This window comes from Falco rusticolus, chromosome 4, assembly GCF_015220075.1.
Source record: "Falco rusticolus isolate bFalRus1 chromosome 4, bFalRus1.pri, whole genome shotgun sequence".
Classification (NCBI taxonomy): Eukaryota; Metazoa; Chordata; class Aves; order Falconiformes; family Falconidae; genus Falco; species Falco rusticolus.
Window position 1 is genome coordinate 31,118,865 of NC_051190.1, and position 21,197 is coordinate 31,140,061.

At 39.8% G+C, this 21,197-nt stretch overlaps 1 protein-coding gene and 1 long non-coding RNA gene across 3 annotated transcripts; both read left to right on the top strand.

The window, feature by feature from the left end:
* The first annotated feature begins 421 nt into the window (after nt 1-421).
* Nucleotides 422-3,626, top strand: ZFAND2A (zinc finger AN1-type containing 2A). Of its 2 annotated transcripts, XM_037384954.1 has the most exons (6): nt 422-592; nt 1,207-1,301; nt 1,955-2,086; nt 2,287-2,438; nt 2,965-3,054; nt 3,475-3,626. In XM_037384954.1, exons 1-6 carry the CDS (start codon nt 538-540, stop codon nt 3,482-3,484), a joined length of 534 nt encoding a protein of 177 aa, XP_037240851.1. In that variant the 5' UTR covers nt 422-537; the 3' UTR covers nt 3,485-3,626. The 2 variants fall into 2 exon arrangements, with proteins under 2 accessions (XP_037240851.1, XP_037240852.1); XM_037384955.1 differs by lacking the exons at nt 2,965-3,054; nt 3,475-3,626 and having other exon boundaries at nt 2,287-2,442.
* A 2,918-nt stretch (nt 3,627-6,544) lies between these two features.
* Nucleotides 6,545-19,741, top strand: LOC119146775. The gene is made up of 4 exons (XR_005103822.1): nt 6,545-6,783; nt 7,180-7,220; nt 7,830-7,975; nt 19,637-19,741. It is a non-coding gene; the product is annotated as an uncharacterized LOC119146775 (long non-coding RNA).
* The last annotated feature ends 1,456 nt before the right edge of the window (nt 19,742-21,197 follow it).

Here is a 21,197-nt window from a genome sequence, read left to right on the forward strand (position 1 = left end):
GAAATTGGGAAAAATGTCCTCCCCGAAGGGGCTGCCAAGCACTGGAACAGGCTGCCCGGGGAGGTGGTGGAGTCACCACCCCGGAGGCATCTAAAGCACTGGCAGCCGGGTGCTCCGGCCCGTGGTTCAGCGGTGGGCTGGGCGGCCCCGAGCTGCACACCGGACCCGATGCCCCCAAAGGCCTTTTCCAGCCCGAACGACGCCGCGACGCCGCGCAGCCACGGCGACTCCCGATGCCCCGCCCCCGGCCAGCCGCGCCTCGCCACGGCCCCGCCCCCGGCGCATGACTCAGCACGGCCCCCGCCCGCCCATTGGCCGCCCGCCTGGAACGCGCAGCAGACGGCGACGGAGGGCGGGGGGCGCTACTGGCTCGGGCCGCCGTGTCGTCATCCGCGGTGGCCGGGGCGGGCGGGAGCGTGACTCAGCACGTGGGCGCGGCCCGGGCTGAGTCAGCAGGAGGCGCATAAAGGCGGCGGTGGCGGAGCGGTGCCTTGTCGGGTGTGAGGTCTCCTGTTCTGGTCCCGCTGCCCTGCCGGTATGGAGCTCCCGGGGCTGGGCGAGCACTGCTCTGAGCGCACCTGCAAGCAGCTGGGTAAGGCGCGGTTGAGGGCTTCGGCCCTGTCCGAAGGGAGCTGTGAGCTGGGACCGGCTCCCTAGGGATTCTCCGGGAGGCGGGCCGGCGGCACGCGTAGGGGTTGGGTAGCTGGTGTACTGGGGGGGGCAGTCCTGTACCCCGAGTTTGTACAAGGGCGCTTTGGGCAGGGGCAGATACGAGTGTTTCTGCTGTAACCCCCCTTAAATAGCGTTGGTGAAAAAGTAATAGTGGAGCCCGGTGTATTTTGTTCTCCTGTGTTGTTAAAGTATTAAAGGAGGCTTTTTAAAGAATAAAAAGACTTTTGGGTCTGAGGTTTGGCCTTATACTTCAGCTCCTAGCTCTAGATCAATGTCTCCATAAAGTTTTCTCATTCAAGTAGCTCCTGAGCTATTTATGACTTGCGTTATTCTGGCAGTGGATTAAAAAAGGGAAAACATCACTCTTACTTTTCTTGTTTTACAACTGGTGAAGAATGGCATACTTTCCTAGAGATGACTGGTTTGTGATGAGACAAGAAATATTTACTTTACAATTTATTTGTAGTCTTTTGTGAGTATTCTCACAGCTGTTGGCTCTGCTCATGCAAATCTGGTTTTTTATTCTTCTCCCAGACTTCCTTCCTCTGAAATGCGATGCATGTGGGGAAGTCTTCTGTAAAGATCACATCCGTTATGATGACCACAAGTGTAGCTCTGCCTACAAAAAAGTAAGTTCCTATACAAAGTCAGTAATTCACAGTGCAGAAGTGCTATGTACAGAAGTCATATACAAAGGCTGTTGTGAAACTTGGCCTGCGGTTTCCATAAAAGCAGGTGGGAGCACCAAAATGTAAGTGAATGTTGATACAGCTGAATTTCAAATACAGGAACACAGCACTTCAGAGGTCAGTACTGCTAGATTCTAGTTCCTTACACTACATCTTTCCAGAGAGGAGTGCTTTTTTATATTTTAGGTAGTGTATTGTGGCCTAAAACCTTCTGCAGCCCCAGTCCCTGAAGAATGAAACTACAGAAGAGAGGCATAGAATAATTGGTCTCTGGCCCATGCTTGAGCTTTGAAGTGTTCAAAGGCTGTAATTCCAGAAAGCTGAGAAGCATATTTAAAGTTAACAAGTGTTGTCCCAAATTGGTTTGGCAAAGCATGTCTGACTTTTTTTGGATAATGATTTGCAGCTAACCTTTGTGAATTATATCTTTAAAAGCATTAGTAAATGTTTGTGAATATACCTAATCACATATGGGTAAGAGAAGTGGAAGGACAGAAAAATAGTTGAATGTCTGACAGTTGGGCTTGAGGATCTTAAATCTTTTTTCCAGCCTAAATGGTTCTATGATGCTAATCTCTGTTGTATGTTCTTAGAATGTGCAGGTTCCAGTGTGTCCACTCTGTAATGCACCTATCCCAGTACAGAAAGGGGAGATACCAGATATTGTGGTTGGAGCCCACATGGATAAGGACTGCAAATACAATCCGGCACAGCAAAAGCAGAGGGTAAGGAAACTGCTGTTGAGGTCTAAACTGCCTGCCTGATGCTGGTGAAGTTAAGTCTTCTGACTGTAACAGAGTGTAGAAGCTTGTGCTTTTTCCTTTTAAATCTTAAGGGTGCTTGAGCATTTGTGCTTCAGCTTGGTCATTGGGAAGCTGATCACAGAAAGCAAGCAAGCATTGCTAACTTTGTGTCCTCCATTTAGATCTTTACAAACAAGTGCTTAAAGCCAGGCTGCAAAAGGAAAGAGATGATAAAGGTCACTTGTGAACAGTGTGGTGGCAACTTCTGCATAAAGCATCGACATCCTCTGGATCATGACTGTAAAGGGAGCAGTCACCCCACTTCCAAGGCAGGGTAAGCTGTGTTTATGATACTTTAAGCTCAAGCTGAAGTTTCAGAGCTGGTATTGGGGATTGGTGGGGAGCTCAGATAAACAGGGAATTCTGTGAACTACTGCTCATGTCAATAAAATAGGCGCTATTTCCTCTTTGTAGTTCAGGCTTATTTTCTAAGAGTCTGTGAGCCAAGACAAAAGCTTGTCAAATGCTTTCCTAAAATTCTCCCAAGCTTACCTGTGTCAGTCTCTCCTAACTGAGAATAGGTACTGGCCAACTCAAGTACCCCTTGGGGTCTGGATCTGAATACTAGAATCTTAGTTCTGCTCAGTACTTGGTAACCAAGAACAATCAACACCCTGCTGAGCCAAGTTTAAACATAGTTTTAATAAAAATGTATCTTGTGGGCAGATGTACCTGTGCTGTTTTGTGCATTCAGACTGTAAGACTTGTGTGACAGATGCAGATAAGTAAAGTGGATGGAAAAGTGAAACTACTGGCAGTGTGCATAAAAAGGTGCTGAGCCTGCTTGTATTTCTTCGCAGATACGCAGCTCTGTTGAGAGCCTCTCAAACCACCTTCAAGTCAACGGGAGCAGTTGGAGTGCCATCTAATGGGAGTCTTCAGCACAACAGGTATAAGCTGCAGCAGAAAAGACAAACATTGTTCAAAAACAGTCTTGTGTCAACACTGTTGGAGTGCCACTGTCATGCCTCAGACTGCTCTGGAGTTGGTAGTTGACCTCTAATTGGGGTTGTGAATGCAGCACTGGGGTTCTGACAGCACAAGTAAATCTTTACTTCTCTGTACTGTAGTGATTAAAATGGCTATATAGATACAAGCATTATGTTGTAACAACAGGTTGGTCTCCCACCTGCTCAGTGTGAGGCTTCGTCAAGTTCTGGAAAAATGGTGTGTCATCAGAATGCTGAGGAAAGCATAGCAAGCATCTGAACTAAAATAAATGGCCCAAGCCCTTCCCTGCCAGTTTGTATCTCCTTGTGACTGAAAGTTCTAGTTGTGTAACTCTTACAGTGCGTTCTTATGTCTTTCAGATGCAGATAGAGGCTCTTCACATCTGGATCAAAACTTTTGTCTACTTTGAAGTTAATCTTGTCTATAGCTCTTTAAAATTTTCTATACTATTAACTTATTTTTGTATCATAATGTTAATAAACATTCCATAAACTCACCCTTTGCAAACCAACTTTATTTGTTTTGAATAAGGACTTTTATGCTGTGAAGAATACTTGGTGGAGGAAACTGGGGAATGGTGATAGGAAGAAGACTAAAATTAATACAAAGCACAGCCAGCTTTGCATAGGTCATGTGAACTCTGATAATCTGAGGTACAAGCTACTGTCGTATGTCTCAATCCTACAATACCACATTCTGCTTGACAAATATACATCAACATGAAGCCAGTTTTACATAAGCTTCCGCTTGGTTTCTGAGTGTCAATGAAAGTATTTGATTTATAAAACCTCACCTGTTTTTTTCTATGTCTTCCCTAAGCCATTCACTGAAGGCTGGTGCTCACAGAGGCATGCACAGTGTAATTCTTCATAAATTGCTGCCCCCTAGGTAGAAATCTAGACTGTGTGGGTGGGTGTTTTTGCACTTGAGGGGGGGGAAGGAAGCCATAGAAAGCAGCACTAACTCTTTGTCTCATGTAATGAGAACTGAGTTAAAAAAAAACCCAAACAAAAAACCCAGCATTGTCTAGGGAGGCTACTCCTGCTATAATCTTGAAAAGCTTAAACATGTGAAGACATAACAGACAATATTCCACCTACTATCTTGATCAGCTATCTTGGCTCTTTGAAACTGCATGAATATCCAGCTGCTTAGCTTGAGGTCTGAAATAATGTAGGTTGATGAAATGGAAATGTGCTGTTAATGAACAATGCCAATTTCCCAGCTGGGATCTAAGTAGACCTTTCATCCAACTAATTGTGAGGAAAAAATGCCATGGCTTACTGACTATGTTGGGGGTCAAGACCTCAATTTCATGTGTCATTGGAGTCATTCCTCAGCACATTGGGGTTGGCAGGCTGGAGTGTTGGCTTAAGACTAACTGAAGGGTAATTGCAGTCCCTTTAATCACCTGCAGCTATGAGTGCCCAGTGCTGTTCTGCTGAGGTGGATGAGCAGTCTGTGTAGCAGAGAATGCTGTGTTCTTTGACCTGGGAAAAATAATCTTTGATAATACTGTAAAATATGGACACAAGTGCGGTTAATGCATATGCTTTATGCAACCTTGAGGTGTACTGCTTTGTGCAAAGACTGTTGTGTCCCTCATTTCTCTTTGAAAAGCCTTAATCCTTAGAGTACAAGAATCACTGCCTAAAGAAGCAATGTGGATTAATGGTCCTTCACAGGGATAGCATGTAAACAATCAACACATTGAGTTGTAGGCCTTTCATCAGAAAAGGCAGATGTAATGTAATTTCTGGCCAACACAGAACAAAATATCTGTGCCATCCCATATTAATGTTTGACCCAATGTGATTTCTTCTCATACAGGAGAAATTTTTGGAGAAGATCAAAGCTATATGGAAGGTTGTAGTTGGCCAAACTGAGTATGTAATGTCAGTATGAGTTACTACTCCTAGTTCCATATAGTCTAATTTTATGCAATTGTGGCTAAAATTGTGATTTGACAGTATCTGTAATACTGTGTTTAACCACAGGATGTCACAATAGGATATGTAATAAACCAATTATTATTTTAAGAAGTCTAAACATAGAAAACATGCTTTCCCTATTCACAGTGGAACAAACCCTTAAATTACAACTCTAATTTTAGATACCACCACCTACTGATTATCTTGTGTGCTCTCATGCCATAGCTCAGCCCTAGCGCATTGCTGCGGTACTAGGACTTCTACAATCTTTCTGTATAATACACGTTTGCATATTTCTGTATAAATTATTTTTACATTTATACAATTATAATAAATTATAATTGACCATGTATTCCCAAATGATGCCGTGCACCCCACTGGTGGTATGGGAAGGGGCTTTCAGTGGAGAGCAGCGGCATCATTTGGGATGTAAGGACATGGAACAGAGGCCGAGGGGGCTCTGCCCAGTGTGGGGTAGAGGGGTGGGGGACAGGACTGGCACCCCACGGCATGGTGAGGAGAGGGCTGGCAGGTGTGACCCTGGCTTGGGTGGCTGAAGGATGAGGAGGTGAAGGTTTATCTCTTCCCATCCATGCATATAACAGCACAGGGGGTTGCTGCAGTCACAGCTGGGGACCAAAGCGAATGGAAACAAAAACCCTGTGGCAGGTTGTCATGCAAAAAATACTCCACCTACGTGTGTGTTTGTGGTAAAGATTCTTGCCCTTAAATTACCAAGAGGCAATGGAAATATTTGTGCATATGGTATTTATAGAAAATGAAAACATGGAAACCAGTTCGTTCCCCTGGAAACCTTGTCCTGGATGTTTTCCCGTCCCTTCAAACCACAGCGTTCGCCTCTTCCCAGCGCATTCCCTCAGGGCCGATCAGGACAGCAGATAACGCTGTGTCAGGCGCGGAGCCTTTAGGATCTGCTGGCTGGAAGGCACTGCCGCCATTCCCCAGGGAGCCGTACCTCACCGCGTTAGCTGGCGTGGCGCCCAGCCGGGCGACGGGCGAGCAGGCCGCACGGTGCGGGGAGCACCGGGGCTGGCCTCCCACCGGGTGTCCCTCGCGGCCGGTGCAGGCGTGGGTGCTTCCAGGGCCTGGTGGGTGCCTGTCAGGGCGCGGGAGGGTCCCTCTCAGAACCGGGCGGGGATCACCTAGGCAACAGGGGGCGGGGCCACGTATTGCCCCTACGCGGGAGGCGGGAAGGCTTTCCAAGGCGGATCTCGGCGCAGAAAGATGACGTCAAACACTCCTCCACAAGCCGGCCGAACACTCCTCAACACGCGTGTTCCCGGTGGGCGTTTAAAGTCCGAGCCTGGCTTCCTATTGGCCATCCGGGGGATTGGCATCCTGAACACCAACCAGACACCTCCGTTCTCTCCTCGTAGCCAGTGAGAGGGAGAAGGCGGGCTGCGGCGCCAAGCGTGGGGCTCTGTTAAATGTGCAGAGGAGGCGTGTCTGAGAGGTGCGTGTGGGGAGGGGGTGAGGGGGTTCGCGCGCTCTGTGCTTCCCGCCCGTGGAGCCGCGTTCGTCGCCGCGGGGGGCGGCGGGCGCCTGGGAACTCTTAATGCCCGGCTGGGGGGTGCGGGCGGGCCGGGGCGGCCGGGCCCCAGGCGCGGTGACGGTGACTGAGGGAGTTGCTTCTCCCCCCTCCCCGGCGCGGCTATCGTGCCCCGGCCCCCGCCGCGGGTGGGAGTTCGGTGCTGGGCGTGCGGCGCGGAGGAGCGGGTGGGTACCGCTGGTTGCAGGGCAGTAACGTTCCTTCGGCCGTCAAAGGCGCTCTGGGGACTGCTCTTGAGAACATACTGCTCAAATTGTAAAACTTCCCAGTCACGAAGGCTTTCCTGGCTCCTCAGTAAGCCGCGGCGCCGGCCGGGCCTGGCGGCGGCCTGGTACTGACTGATGTGCCGCTGGGCGAGGCGGTGGCGGTTCCCCCCTGGCTGGGGGTGCCGGGGCCGGGGTGTGTGCCGGCGTGTGTGGCAGCCTAAATGTTTGTGATGGCCAAGTGTTGCGTTTGTGCTGCTACAGAAAGTGCTTGTGTGAGGTAGTTGTGGAAAGCCGCTTAAATAAGATTTTTACCTCAGAGAAATAATGACCAGTTACAACTAGATCTGCTTTCTGCAGCTCCTGCTCACCTTCACCTTTATGTTGGCGTAAGATGAAAGGTAAAACTCCTGAGCCAATTCTTTAATCATAGTTTTTCCCCATTGATCTATGTGAAAACAAGAAAACTTGCAGTTTAAACACAACTGATTTTTAAAACTATCTGTTTAGTAATCAGGTAGGCTGACTTTGCTTGTGGGTATGTGTATGCACACATATGTTTATTAATGAGGTGACTAAACAGTCACATTAATGTATTTTGAGGAGTGAGAGGTCTGGTTGGTGTTACCTGAGGCAGACAGTTGATCAAACAGCTCAGTGGTGTGTTATAACCTGCAGAAAGCACAGCATCAGTTATGGGGGATTATTACCAGGAGGGTCAATGAAGCATTTTCCAAAACGGAGCCTGATAGGACAACAGGCATCCAGTTTTCTACAGGAAAATTATATTCAAGCTTTACAGAAGTTAGCGCATGTAACTTCTAAAGTAAGCATGAAGAAAATTCTTCAAAATGGATCAAAAGTCAGTGCAGACATACATTTCGTAGTTAAGTAGTCACAAATAGTTCTCATACCAGTGTAATTGTAGTGTAACTCTGTACACAAGACTGACATTTAAAATATATTAAAAAAAAAAGTTTCTAATTGCAGTTTGGTGGTTTCTGTTACAGAATAGTTCTATTTGAGGATGCCAAAAATGAATGTGCGAAAAAAAGAAAAGAAGGCAGAAAAAAGAAAAAAGCTAAAGCAACCTGTGGCACAAAAGGAAGAGCTGGAATTGGAAAGTGAACCAAAGGAGAAGAAACAAAATCTGCAGGTAGGTCCTCCCAGTATTGACTGTTTAATTCAATAAAATCTGGATATATTGTTACCTGTTATGTGGCGGGTTTAGAGATTCACTACTGAATCGGAATGACCTGTTTGATTCAGTTGCAATGATTCCTTGGATGTGATATACCTAGAGTGAATGTTAAAAGCAGAAGATAAATTAAGCCACATCTGGATACAATTGTAGCAGAGTACGTGATGTCTGTTTGTTTTGGATGCTTCTGTGAAAGAGAATAGGTGAGCAAATGTGGGTGAAAGGTGAACCAAATGGCTTTTAGCAACTGTCATATGGCAACATAGGCGTAGCTTAGGTTTTCACGTGATCCAGAGTGGTAGGAAAAACATGAAAGATGTTTACTTGGAAATCCTCTTGATTTTTGGACAGAATGTTCAGTGGCCAGAAGGTGTCAGCAGTCTCTTTATATTACTGAATATTTTATTAATTAATTTTATGAGAATGAAATTAGCAATATGAAGATGTTATTTAGCGGAAACTTAAAGCTGCAAGTTTTTTGTGATGGAAATACATAAACAGGGCAATTTAGTTCTGCTGTTCTGAGTGATTATGGCAGAACATGGATCAAAGAAATATGACACAGTTTGACACTATTGAAGCGGAGAAGGAAAGGCAAAGGTGTTTTCCCCAGGAATTCTTGACGTGATGTTGAGCCCCAGTCTTAAAAACTTTCTTATGTTTCCTGGCCTAGTGTAAATTGGTGTGAAAGCTGCTTGTTACTTCATCATGAGAGTGTAGCTCAATTGAAATTTTAAAGCTAAAAAGTAATACGTGTTATTTTTTTATTAGACTTTGAGCTAATTGGCAAGAATATTTTTGAGACCTTATGCATGCCTGAGTGTTTCTAGCTATTACATTTAGAGTTTGTGAAGCATACTATAACCCGTTGGCAATAGCTGTTCAGAGATCTGCAAATTCTTGCAATTTTGAGCTTGGTAGAAATGTTCCTAAGTAAAGTAGGGAAAGATGCAATCTTGCATCTTCATCTATATCAAAGCAAAAATAGAAAATCTGGTATTTATAGCTTAATAAAAGAGAATTTTTCTTCTTTCTTTTGTTGGGTACGTACTATAGACTTTAGATTCACAGTACTATAATTCAATTTGAGTGAAAATAATTTTCCTGGATAAAACAGTGTGAAATTGAAATGTCAAAATGAAAACTTTACTGCCTGTGGCAGTCTGTATAATTTCATGTAAAAGTGGAAAAAATCCAAAGTGGGCTTCAAACCCCTGGCACGTGAGGCCTTCTTGGACCATCTGATGTCAAGTGGTAAGTTTTTAGCATGCCCAAATTAGTTTTTATTGGGCATGCAGACTGTAGGACTGTGAAAGAGAGAGCAAGTATTAAATGGAAAGAATAATCCTTAATACTATTGGGGAACACCACTAGTCACAACAGTTCTTAGAATTATAAAAGTTGGTGTCAGTGGGTGGCTTCAACATCTATGTAATGTGAGTTTTAGGGAATTCCATATAAGGTCTATGACAAGACATTTTGTTGGCATCAGCTTTATAAACTAAAACTGTTGATAGTAGGAAAGCTTAAGTTAGTAGACCACATTCATTTGAAACGGCTGTTGAGAATGAAAAATAGTAGGCAGACAATTTTACTTCAGAAATAGTTAGTGAAAATAAGCTGTTTACCAGTTTGATTGTTACTTTGCACGTATACTCCCAGCTTTGTATGAAATACTTGGTTAAGTCACAATAACAGTTATGCTTTAACGTGCTTTTGGTCATTAAACCTTGTCAGCATGGAAAATGTAGAAAACAAGGTAGAATTGATATGTGTGTACAGGAAGATGAGGAGTAACTGAGGCTGCAGTGAGTCTGGATGGTTCCAAAGAAGAAATTCAGAACAAAAGTTAAGGCAACTGCTGAGAGTTTATGCTGCAGTCTTACTTTCTTTATTTCTGTTACTTTAAAATAAGCTGGGAACTTGATAGATCTACAGAAATTCCTGAATCATGGTGACTGGATTCTGATGAGCTGTGATTGACTTTCAATGCAGAAAGTGCATTAAAAAATACACCTTTTTTTTTTTTTTTGGCATTTAAGTAAGGGTGGGTAGACTCCAGTTTCTCCTAAGGAGTCTCATATGTGATGGAAAGAAGTCAAAAGATAGCTATATAACACGTTGCTTTTGGTGGGAGAGAGGTTTCACTGGTTCGTTAAGTCACTTTCCTGTGATTTACTTCTTTTTTTTTTTCCTATTCTAGTACAGCAATTTTAGTCTTCAAAGTGGAAAATGTAAATCTCTAATTGATTTTCTTATAGAGCTGCAGGCAGGCAAGTTGAAATGTGTCGTGACTGGATTTAGTGTACATTGATCATTCCTTCGTGAAATTTATTTCAAAATTTCTTACCACCATAAGACTAAAGCATTTTTCCTTGGAACTACTTGACCTTTCAGAGTAATCTTGATGTTTTATTGATTTTCATCTACTCAATTTCTTTTGTTTACATTAAATAGCAATGAGCAATTCAAGACCAATATAAATGTTTTCATGAATTATCTTAGAACCATGCAGCTCTAAGCGACACATCTGTAGTGGAGCTATGTGGTACATGTTTTTATACTTAACTCAGCCTTGTGTTTTTTCTGACAGATTTTCATAATGTTACTGTTTTATTTAGCTACTAGGCAGTAAACCCCACATTTCAAAAATTGATTTTTTTTTAATGCCTGGACATTAGTTTTACCTGTTTTTTAATGATTTTGTAGTTAACTAACATACTCGTATGTTAAACCTTCTGAATGTTCGAGTTTATTCTTTTGAATTGTCACATAACATAGGCGTAAAGAAAAGTGTGCCATCTAGGCTGGTGGTTTGATGTTAAATACTGGCTTCTTGAATAAAAACTTTTTGGTGGTCTAGGTCTGAGACAAATTAATTTTGAGTTCACTGAAAACCCCACAATGTTGTTAACGTGTCATCTTGAAATAACAGAAGCACTAGAAGTGCTTGTTTGCAGTTACCCATGTCTTGCTTCTGTTTATGGATTTCTTCACCCTTTAAAATTTCAGCTGCTTTAGTGCCACAAAGCTTATTGAAACAGCAGTACTGACACTTACAACACTGTAGATGGGGAACAACATGTTGTGGTTGCTTTGTTTATGAAGGCTATTTGAGTTCTACCCAGAATGACCTTATTGTATCACAGAGTCTTTTAACCTTGTAATTTAAGGGTAAATCTTGTTTCTCCAGTGCTGTTTCCAGAGCTGCAGGCTTTCTACATAACAGTAAGTTCTTCCAGAGTTGAACATCTATTAGGCAAGACTCAAAATGCATAATCCATAGAAAACAATATTAATTTCCTGTTCCTTCCCCATTTAGTCTAGTAAACATTGTAGCTAAGGAAAATTACAATGACTAAGAGGCAGTCAATCTTTATAAATCAAATCCCGTTGTTCATGGTTGAAAGGTACTTTAGGTAATGCACATACAGTCAGTGGGTGTTTCCTTGTATGTTTGTTATCTTCAGCAATGGAAATCGTTGGAGGAGGAGGAGGAATCAACATTTTCCCCCGATAAAGGCAAAATCAGTGGGAAAGGAATTTAATTTTTGAGATTCCATGCAGATAGTACAAACAATGGCAAATAAACAAGTAGCTCATGGTGTTTCTTTAGTCAGAGGGCTAGTGTGCAGGTGCCCAAACAGTGATCTGTTTACTAAATGGAAAATGGCAAACTTAATAGGGAGAGGGTTTTCCTGTTCAGCTTTTTGGAGGTTATCATAAAGACCAATAAGGAGTTATTAAGCTAGTATTACAGCAAAACAAATCACAAAAAATTATTCTTTAAAATAATTGTTTGTAGTGTGGAAAACCCCATAGAAGTATGTTTAAGCTGTGGAGATAAAACATTTTGACATGAGCTTGGTGGGAGTAGCTAGGACTGCTACTTTGATACAATCTCTAATCTGCTTGTAATCAGGTAAACGGGGTAGTAATTTGAATGTTTAAGGAATGCAAACCAGACATTCATGCCACAAAACCTATCAAGCAGATACACTTTCCAAGGATGGCTTTACAGTATTTATTTATTTGACAACCCATTAATGCATATTAAAGCCTGTTGTTGAAATAATGAGTTGTGGATGATTTGCAAACAAACTCAGTAATCTTTTATTGTTCCACTAATTTATTTTTATTTAATGGGAAGCTTATCTTGTAACTATCAAAATAACTTGTTTTTTATTTTCCCATCTTAAAAAATGCCATGAGGTTACAACTTAGTGTGATGTTGCAGGATTTTCTTCTGATTAGCAGCCTACCAATATTAGCTGTATTTTAGATAGTTCAATTGCAATGCAAGTAGTTTCCAAAATACATTTTTGATGTATCAGCTCTTCCTGCATTTGTTTAGTTCTGCTTTACTAGCTTAATCCTCTGTTGTATGCATTAGTGTTATCCAGGCTTATTGATTTTTTTTTTGTTTGTTTTAAGATCTTAAATATTGAAAAAAAAATTCCAAAAAGTTAAGATTTTTATTTAGTGTAACCTCCTAAAGTAAGGATCCTGTCTTGTACTTTTTTTTTACCATTGAAAAAGTATTTCTAACATGCAAATAGTTCTGTACATATTATGAAGAGAAGATGACATAATCTTTCATCTTCCCCCATTCCTCCGTCTCCCCCCATGCCTTGATGTAACGATACATCAGCAGTTAGCAGTTTTCTGGTGATAAAGGGTGGTGATAGTTATTTCTTAAACTGGTGAAGTTAAATGTCAGTGTGGATATGTGTGCTTTTTTTAGTCTGCTGGTTTTGGCCAGTCTGTAATTGAAATGTTGGGCCTATTTCTCTTTTCTTTGGGACACCTTTCAGTTGAATTTTAGTTTAATCTTTTGTTTGTAATTTTTTCACTTGTACAGAGACAAGTTTGCTGGTCCATTGGTCTTTTTGGCTTGCTGTATGGTGGCCTTCTGATAGTGGGGAAAAAATTTGAAGCCATTTGGCATGTATGACTTTACTGTGTGACATCTTACTTGGTTTGTCTGCTTTCTTATCATCTATGTGGTATTCCTGAAATTAGGAAAAAGAAAATTAAACACCACCCCCTCCACTCCCCAAACTCTGAGGACAGCTGCTTATGGGACTGAAATATTTGTTTCCTGCTAACACTTTTTCATCAGAATAGTGATAGAGTTGCTTTATTTTATTAAATGAACCGTAGTTTTATTTTTTAAGAGGTAAATTTCATTGTGCTACCATATAGTGTTTATAGAGAATAGTAGGCCTTTTGTAAACAGACATGTCTAAGAAGGTACAAAATAGTGTCTGAAATATGGATATGCATAGATTAGGCTGAATAATTTTACATTCTTTTGAAAATTATTTTTATAATGGTAGGAATAGATTTCCCAGGAAAGAGTCTTCACAGCTGGGAAAACAGTTGCTACTTTGAAGATGGTTTTCCCAGGCGAAAGGCTCATGTCCCCAACTGTGTTTGGTATAAACAATATGTGGTGTATTTCTTACTTTTGTTTAAAGGAATTGTGCATTCTTCATTACATATTAACCAGCAAGAGTTTCATGCTGATTCTGGGTATTTACCTTAATCTGTATACATTCAAAGTTAATTCCTTACTTTTATTAATGTAGCCAGGGTATTAAAGTGATGGGGAGTTTGGTGGAGAAATACAACTGTCCCTTCTTTGCTATTAAGAGGGGAAACTCTTCCTTCTTTTCTTTGAGCATGTACTTGATTCTTCTCTCAACTCCCATTCTTTACTTAGTGATGAGACCTTCCTTGATGGTTCTTGTTAGGTTTCCAGTAAAAATCCTTGCTTTCATGATTTAGCTGCAAATATCTTCACAAAATTGAAATTCAGCACAGGATTCCCACTTGTGGGCTGACTGTTGAGTAATGGTCTTCCAGCAGTTTTTGAAGTGAGGAGCAGAAGCTAGGTCTGCTTCACTACTTGTCACTCAGCTCCAGTCCAGTCAGAACCCTTTGTTCAGTTTTCTGCCCTTTGTCATTTATGATTCTTTTCTGGTTCAGTGTTGATGACTTCTAACTCATTATAGAGGGAGGCATCATAAATGAAAATTGCTGGAAAAGGCCCAAACTGCTGAATATAGAAAAATTGGCACAAAATGTCAAAATATGTTTAACTTCAGTTAAAAAAAACTCCTCCCGTTAGATGTTTCAATTCACAAAACACATTCCACTTGGCAAGGAATTAAGTTGTAAGCTTGAAAGGATAAATGTTTGCTACATTCTGATATAGGATGAAGAGTAAAGAAATAGGCATTCAAAGGCAATTGTTCTTGACAGGGCTAGGAACTTGGAAGTCTGTATAATATAACATATTAATGCAAGCCTGATTCTTGTGGATTTGTTACTTCCTGTTTATTGCTCTTGGTACTATTTTGTTAATGTTAATGTGTTCAAAAAACCTAAACCAGCACAGATTTGGATATTTAAAATGTGTTTATTCTAAAAAGCAGCAGTTTTCCCTGTCCTTGACAGAATGCTACTGCTTTTTTAAACAACGTGGGAGTCTGGTATAAGGATTTTTATAAAATACAAATTATTGTGTGTTGATGGAATAGATTAAAAACATAAAAAACCCGCCACGCTTTGGAGCGGATAATAGGGGCATGGTGGCTGCTTCCACAGTATGAATCAGAAACTAGAATTATTTCACCAGAAGTTTCCTCCTCCAAAATACCTTTTGTGTTTAGATGCAATATTGCAAAATGCATGAAAGATTAGTGTATATTTATGTATGTTAATAAATTACAGCATAGATAAAATGGCTCTTGGGTATTAGATCAAAGCCACAGAGATTAGTAAATACTTGGAAAGTACTTGTCTGTTATATCCAACAGGTAATTAGAACAGAAAATTAATCTTTTGACTTCTAGAATCTGCCAGAAATAATGAGGGCACAAACATGACGGTATTTGACAGGGGAACCTGTTGCTTAAAGAACCAAACAGTCTTTGAATGTGTTTACCTAACTGAATCGCACAAACAGAGGATCATCAAGCAATGTTTTATTGAATTTCTCAGCATTATCTTAATAATCTGTAAACTAGGCTTTTGCAAACAGCATATGTATATACACACACACACAAGAGAAGACAAAGCTTTGCTGCTACCATCTTAGTTTGAAACATGTCAAAATTGTTCAGAGAATGTACCAAAGACTTGGAGCTGCATCACTTAAAAAGGAGCAGAACGGTTATATAAAAGAGAATATCAAACCTTATGTGGGGAAAAGACATACTTTTAATAACTGTCATTCTAGCCTACCTTTACGCTTTGTACTGACTCATAAATGTGAGTTATTCATATTTACCCACTTGTAAAACAACAAGGTGGTTTCAGAACTGTTCCACTGAAGGGTAGTACAGAGCTTACTGAAATTGCGCATGGCCTTTCTGTGGCCTTGGAGTGGACTTTGGAGCCTTCATGTACCTCATTGGTTGGGTCATTTTTTTCTAGTTACTTTTGGAATAGAGAAGTTTTTCCTATTATGAAAGTCCCATCTTTCATGGCTATTCTTACATGCAAGTCTGTAGCTGAATGATTTTCTAGAGGCATTTTTAATAAACTTATGGATTTTTTAATTGTTTGTTTTCATGGTAAAAGTTTACCATGCTTCGTTTAAAACATGGTGTCTTCTTTACAAAGATTTGTCCAGATTAAGTCATGGTCTAGTTTGGGCTCAGAATAGGAGTGGTTGATGGTCCTGATTCTACAGTTCTTGGAATAAAATCTTCTGGCCAAGACCCAAGAGGTCTCACTCGGTATTAGCAAGAATCAAGAAGAGCACAGATACAGTGGGGACAGGGATGGTTTTCCATGTATCCTAGTAGACCCCTTGTTCTGGGCTGAGCATGCAGTTAGGTTCTGTGTGATCTGATGTCAACTTTAGCAGCACCTCTGCCAGCAAGTCTGTGCTTCTGAGCACGTAACGCTTCATCAGGCATCTTTACATTAAAGTAAGAAAGGAACATCATGTTTATCACTGCTCCAAAAGTATTAAGCTTTCAATATCAGAAGTAATTCTTTTTTTGTATTTGAGAACCAAGTGAGTTTATAAATTAGGTTGCTTTCTCTCTCAATTTGCTATGTGCACTTCACTCATGAACTAAGTATTGGAACACAAGAGTCAATAGGTTTCTGCAGGCAGGTAGAGGCTGTTTGTCTTTTGTAGTTCGGAATGGAGAGAGACTAAAAGGAAGAAAATCTTATTTGCCGCTTTATTACTGTTTCTATTGAGAGGATGCCCAGGAAAGGAAATGTTTGTGCTGCTGAGGCAGAAAACAAATCTCTCTCCATCACTATTAAGCAGTTCTACCACTGAGCTTTATGTAAAAATAGCTTTAACTCCAATTTCTAAGGATAATTTAACAATATTCCAATAATTTTCCTGTTGCTCTAGTATGTCTTTTTTTCCCCACAGTTTTCCTAATATTCTTCTAGAAAACACATTCCACACAATTTGCAAAGGTTTTAAACCTTTTCAGTGATTTTGCTTGTGGGTCAAGTGAGTTGGGATTTGCAAGCAAAGTTGCTGCTTTGGAAGAGCTTATTCTGTTGCATTAGATATTTATTTAGAGTAGGTATGTTTAAAAAGTTAATTTTACTTTTTGGTAATGAACAGTTCAGTAGGCTGTTAATTTAGAACTTAAACTTCTGTATATACTTGTAGTAGGCTGTTCAAACAATTTGAGAAAACAGGTTGGAAATTTGAATATGGTTTTATCACTGGGGTTGAACAACTTAAGCCATTCTGAACACACAGGTTGTTTTGTGAGACTCAGATACGCATCTTTAGATTTTTGTAGTGTAATTCACTGGACATATGTGCTACTTCAGTTATTTTACATTAGAGACTGAGTTGAAAGTAATGAACTGAGCTTGCACTGTCTGAAGTTCTGAGAAGGCATTGCTCTTTTGTTAACTTGGATGGTTGGCTCAGTGTGCAACTGCTTATTCTTAGTTTCTGGCTGTGTCATACTGCCATGTGATGGAATGGAAGCCTAAAAGGAAGCCAAAAGCCAAGGGCTAAAAGTTTGATGTATCATATGTCAATATGGAATAGTTTGGACAGTACTGCTGGAGAAAGGACTCCTAAATTATAAATAAGAATGGAGAGTGTTCAGACTTTCAAATCTAGTGTCTCTTTAAAGCTTTGCACAGGGCACGTACCACAATATACCGCGCTGACAGCAGAGCTTAAGAATGTACAGAAAAGATGATCTCTATGCATGTCTTAAAAATGACTTGTTCCCTATCTTCTGTTGTTGCAAATTTAACATAAAAAAGATAAAGTGGTGGAAATGGTTTATTTGTGATTATAAATAAATTATTTATTAAACAGAATGTAAAAATAATATTTTCTTAACGTAAACAGTTGCTGGATGAGGAATGGCTCGGTTTAACTATGTACCGCTAGGCTGCTGTAGATGTAAATGGTAATGTAAGCGTGAACTTCTGTTGCAAAGATAGAATTCAATCAATTGAATTAAACAATGAATTTGGCCCTGTGCTCTTCTGTGATGAAAGTTTTAAATATTTGATGGCCTGAATGGGGAAGGTAAGACTTTTGGGGTGAAAAGGAAGGATACTGTCCCTTAGATTAAAATCAAACCCTTATCTTCATTGTTTTCAATCAAAATCAAATTAATTCATTGGTTCACCTTCATAAATAGCTATTAAAATTCAAACCTTCCTTCTTCATACACTCACTTGTTTTTCCTGCTTATGCAGAAACATGTTCAAATGGAATTAAATTATAATCAGGGTTGAACTTGGCATGCTTTTACTTATGGTAAACCACTTTCTAACACATTTTTTTATGTGACAATCCTAACCATTTTAAGTGGTCCAGACAACCTTTTCCCTTTTGTAGTCTTAATAAACAGCTGAGAGAATACAGTGAAATCCTAACATGGGGGGAAAAAAAATCAGTTAGCTTCTAATATAACTTGATGGGTGGAAAAAAGATTAGACCCTGCATTGTATAGTCAGTGAATTTTGTTTAGCTACTTAGTCTGAAATTCTAAAAGCATTTTCTTGTTAAAACTTTGCGCTCATTTTTTTTCCTTAAAGCTTGCCTATTTGCAGGTTTAGTAGAACGGATTTTTTTAATGCCAGATAAGCCATTTTCAATTAATAATATAAATGCCCGATTACATCGGGGAATATAAGATGAATCTGTATCTTTTTCATTTGATAGAAACAATATTGAAGAAAACTATGTTTTAAGAATTCTTATTTTTGCTTTTTTTTAAAGATTTATTTTATAGCATATGTTGTCTTTTGGGATTTATAGATTGATTATTCTGAATGGTAGTGTTCTGATTCTCTGTGGAACCAAAACAGGAAGGGAGGGATGACTTTTGCATCTTGCCCGCATTATGTCAAAGTATTGCACAGAATCTGTGATCGCCTGAGTCATTGATTCAAATTCCCTGTCACATGCCCTCAGATCACGTAATGCTTTTCATAAATGAATCAAGCTTTATCTTTAGAGTGACTGACTTTGCTCTTTGTAGATGTGGGTGTGTTGTGCCTGCATATTTGGTGTTTAGTGTACCTCCCAAAACTGTTAAAAGGATGCAATGTTACAGCATCTCTTTAACATGTTAAAGTGGTCTTGAATAACTATATTTCTCATATCTTTTTACACAGCTGAGGGAAGACGGTTGCTTTCAGTTTTATCGGGTTCAGACTGGTGCTGTTTCTAGACATTCCATAGTACTCTATCTCCAAGATACTTTTGTGTTAAGGTATTATTTTCAAAAGTAGTTAACAGTTTCAGGGATTCTATATGTGTGTTTTTAAAATTTTTGTTTTTATTTCTTCTGTGTGCTTTTTGTCTTCAGACAAGAAAAGTCTGGTATTACTTGATATAGACTATAATAGCAAAGATTGTAAGCATCTGTGATAAAGAGGTTTTTAAATCTCATAGTTGTCGTCAGTCTGGCATTTTAGAAAGGTATATAGAATAGTTTCCTTAAATTAAACAATTTGTGAGAGACCAGAGAGAAAAGTAAAGAAGATGTATCAAAACTCTTACTCTTATTTCCTCTTTCCCCTACACTCCAGAAAAGGTTTTATTTACTTGTGATCACAGTCTTTAATTTTACAGAAAACTACATAAAGCATAGGTCTTTTTGGTTCATGGATAAGTCATGGTAACGAGTTATTGCAAGATGATGGGCTGCAGAAAGCATGTTGTATATATAAAAACATGAAAGTTGTGTGGCATTTCTATAAATTTTGTACATAGTTACTGTTAAAGAAAAAAATTTGGGAAGCAGTGTGCCTTTTTTCACCTAGGAGAGTACTTTTAGTGTATGTTTAAATTTAGTCATTTCAGGCACAGTTCATAAGCCTGTACCACAATATTAACAGGAGGAAACTCATAAGGTAGTTTAAATTTGTAATTTGGTTTTAAACATGCAATTGGTTGTTTCATGTTGAGTAAATACTGTTTTCTTCATACTACAGTAATCTGATCTTTCCTAGTTTGTTTCTACATGATCATTAACAACCTGATATCACAGTCAAATCTATTTCATAGTATGTATGAGCAGGCTTTTACTGTCTGTTTATTATTATAAGATTCTGAGCAAAGACACTTTCTTAATTTGTTTTCTACAGTAGTGATGAAAGGAGTTCTACCATGGCATCAATCAAAACCCAGGTTTGTACATTGGAAGGAAGGAGCAGGGGAAAGGAGTTTACCCTTATAAAACCAAAATAAACAACTACTACAATTGGGAAAGTGTATTTGTGTAACTCCAATGAAGTTATTTATTCATGGCAAGTGTCAAGATTACACAAACCTAATATATCTGTAATCTCAGATGTGTCTTATTTGGGCAAAGAATTGTATTGCCAAGAGTTATCCGTTCCTTCAGTTCTGTGTTGTCTGAAATGGCCATCTTTCAAGGTGTGATTAATGTACATTGGCAGTCAATAGGATGTGAGTAATTGTGGTTAATTCAGAAACTGAAAATGATGAGGAAAAAGGGCTGTGTGATGTAGCACAATGGTGTGAGATTTCTTGCTAAAGCATTTAGGAAGTCCTTCTAAGCAGAGAAGGCATGGCAGTGCTTGCATCTTTCTTGAGAGAAGATGTATTTGGTGTTCTACAGGGAGGATGTGCGTAAATGACATTTTTCCTTAGACTGTGACTAGCAGTCACTTGCAAATAACCAGCAGTTGCTGGAAACTCCACTCTGCAGTTCCTGTTTCGGTTGCAAGAATATCTAGCTATCTATTTCAAATTCAGCCATCATCTTGTGGCCTTTCTGTTTATAGGTCAAGTCTTTTGTGGCCAAAGCTTCCACTAGGAAACTCTAAATATTTCATGAGAAATATGACTGGAATCATTGTTTTTGCTGTTTTCCTTATTGCTTAGTAACTTTAGTAATTGTTTTAAGTGTCTATGTGTAAAGATACTTTAAAATCTGTTTGTGTGCTAATTAATTCATATATGACATTTGAAAACAGGACTAAGCATCTTATTCTGCAGAGTTCTGGTGCTTAAGTCAATGAGCACAGAGGTGGAATGAATTTGTTCACTTCAGAGATGCAGCAAGTTATGTTTTAATGATCTTGCACACTGATCTCCAGGACCATTATAGCTTTCTCTGAACAAGTTCAGCAGTAACCTGTGCTAAAAGTCAATTAGATTTAAAACCCAATTATTTCTAGTGGAAATTAAAAACTATTGTTTTCAAGTAAGTGGTGCTAACATTTGTTTTCTTAGCATAATTAATCTTCAAATGAACAAAGCAACCAACGTGCATGTTAAAATCTAGAAAGACCAGTGGTTTCTGGAGGTGGGGATGGGTGGTGCACAAAGCGAAGGTCTGGTAATAGCTAGTAACGCTCCCCATTACATAAGTTCTTCCTTTCTAAAAACTGAGGCTTCTGTCATTTTCATAAGCAATTTTTATACTCTATTGCAGAATGGGACTCTCTCTTTAAAGCCACAGCATTTTGTTCTGGCAGTCAAAATAGGCCTGCTAAATGTAAAGAGATCTTGTGTAACTTGCATTTAAAACTGAAGGCAGATATGAATGTACGTACATGTGCACTTTTTTACAAAAGGCCTGATTATGCCTGTCCTGGGAAAGATTGTCTTGGACAATTTTAAAAAGACAGAATGAAGAATTACATTTTGCTTCTGTGAAGTTCTTTGAGATGAGCAATA

Excerpts from the sequence above, each read along its gene's own strand:
- ZFAND2A (XM_037384954.1), top strand. The coding sequence starts at position 538 with ATGGAGCTCCCGGGGCTGGGCGAGCACTGCTCTGAGCGCACCTGCAAG. Across the intron at positions 593-1,206 it reads GCGCACCTGCAAGCAGCTGG|ACTTCCTTCCTCTGAAATGC; the intron begins GTAAGGCGCGGT and ends TTCTTCTCCCAG. Across the intron at positions 1,302-1,954 it reads GTAGCTCTGCCTACAAAAAA|AATGTGCAGGTTCCAGTGTG; the intron begins GTAAGTTCCTAT and ends GTATGTTCTTAG.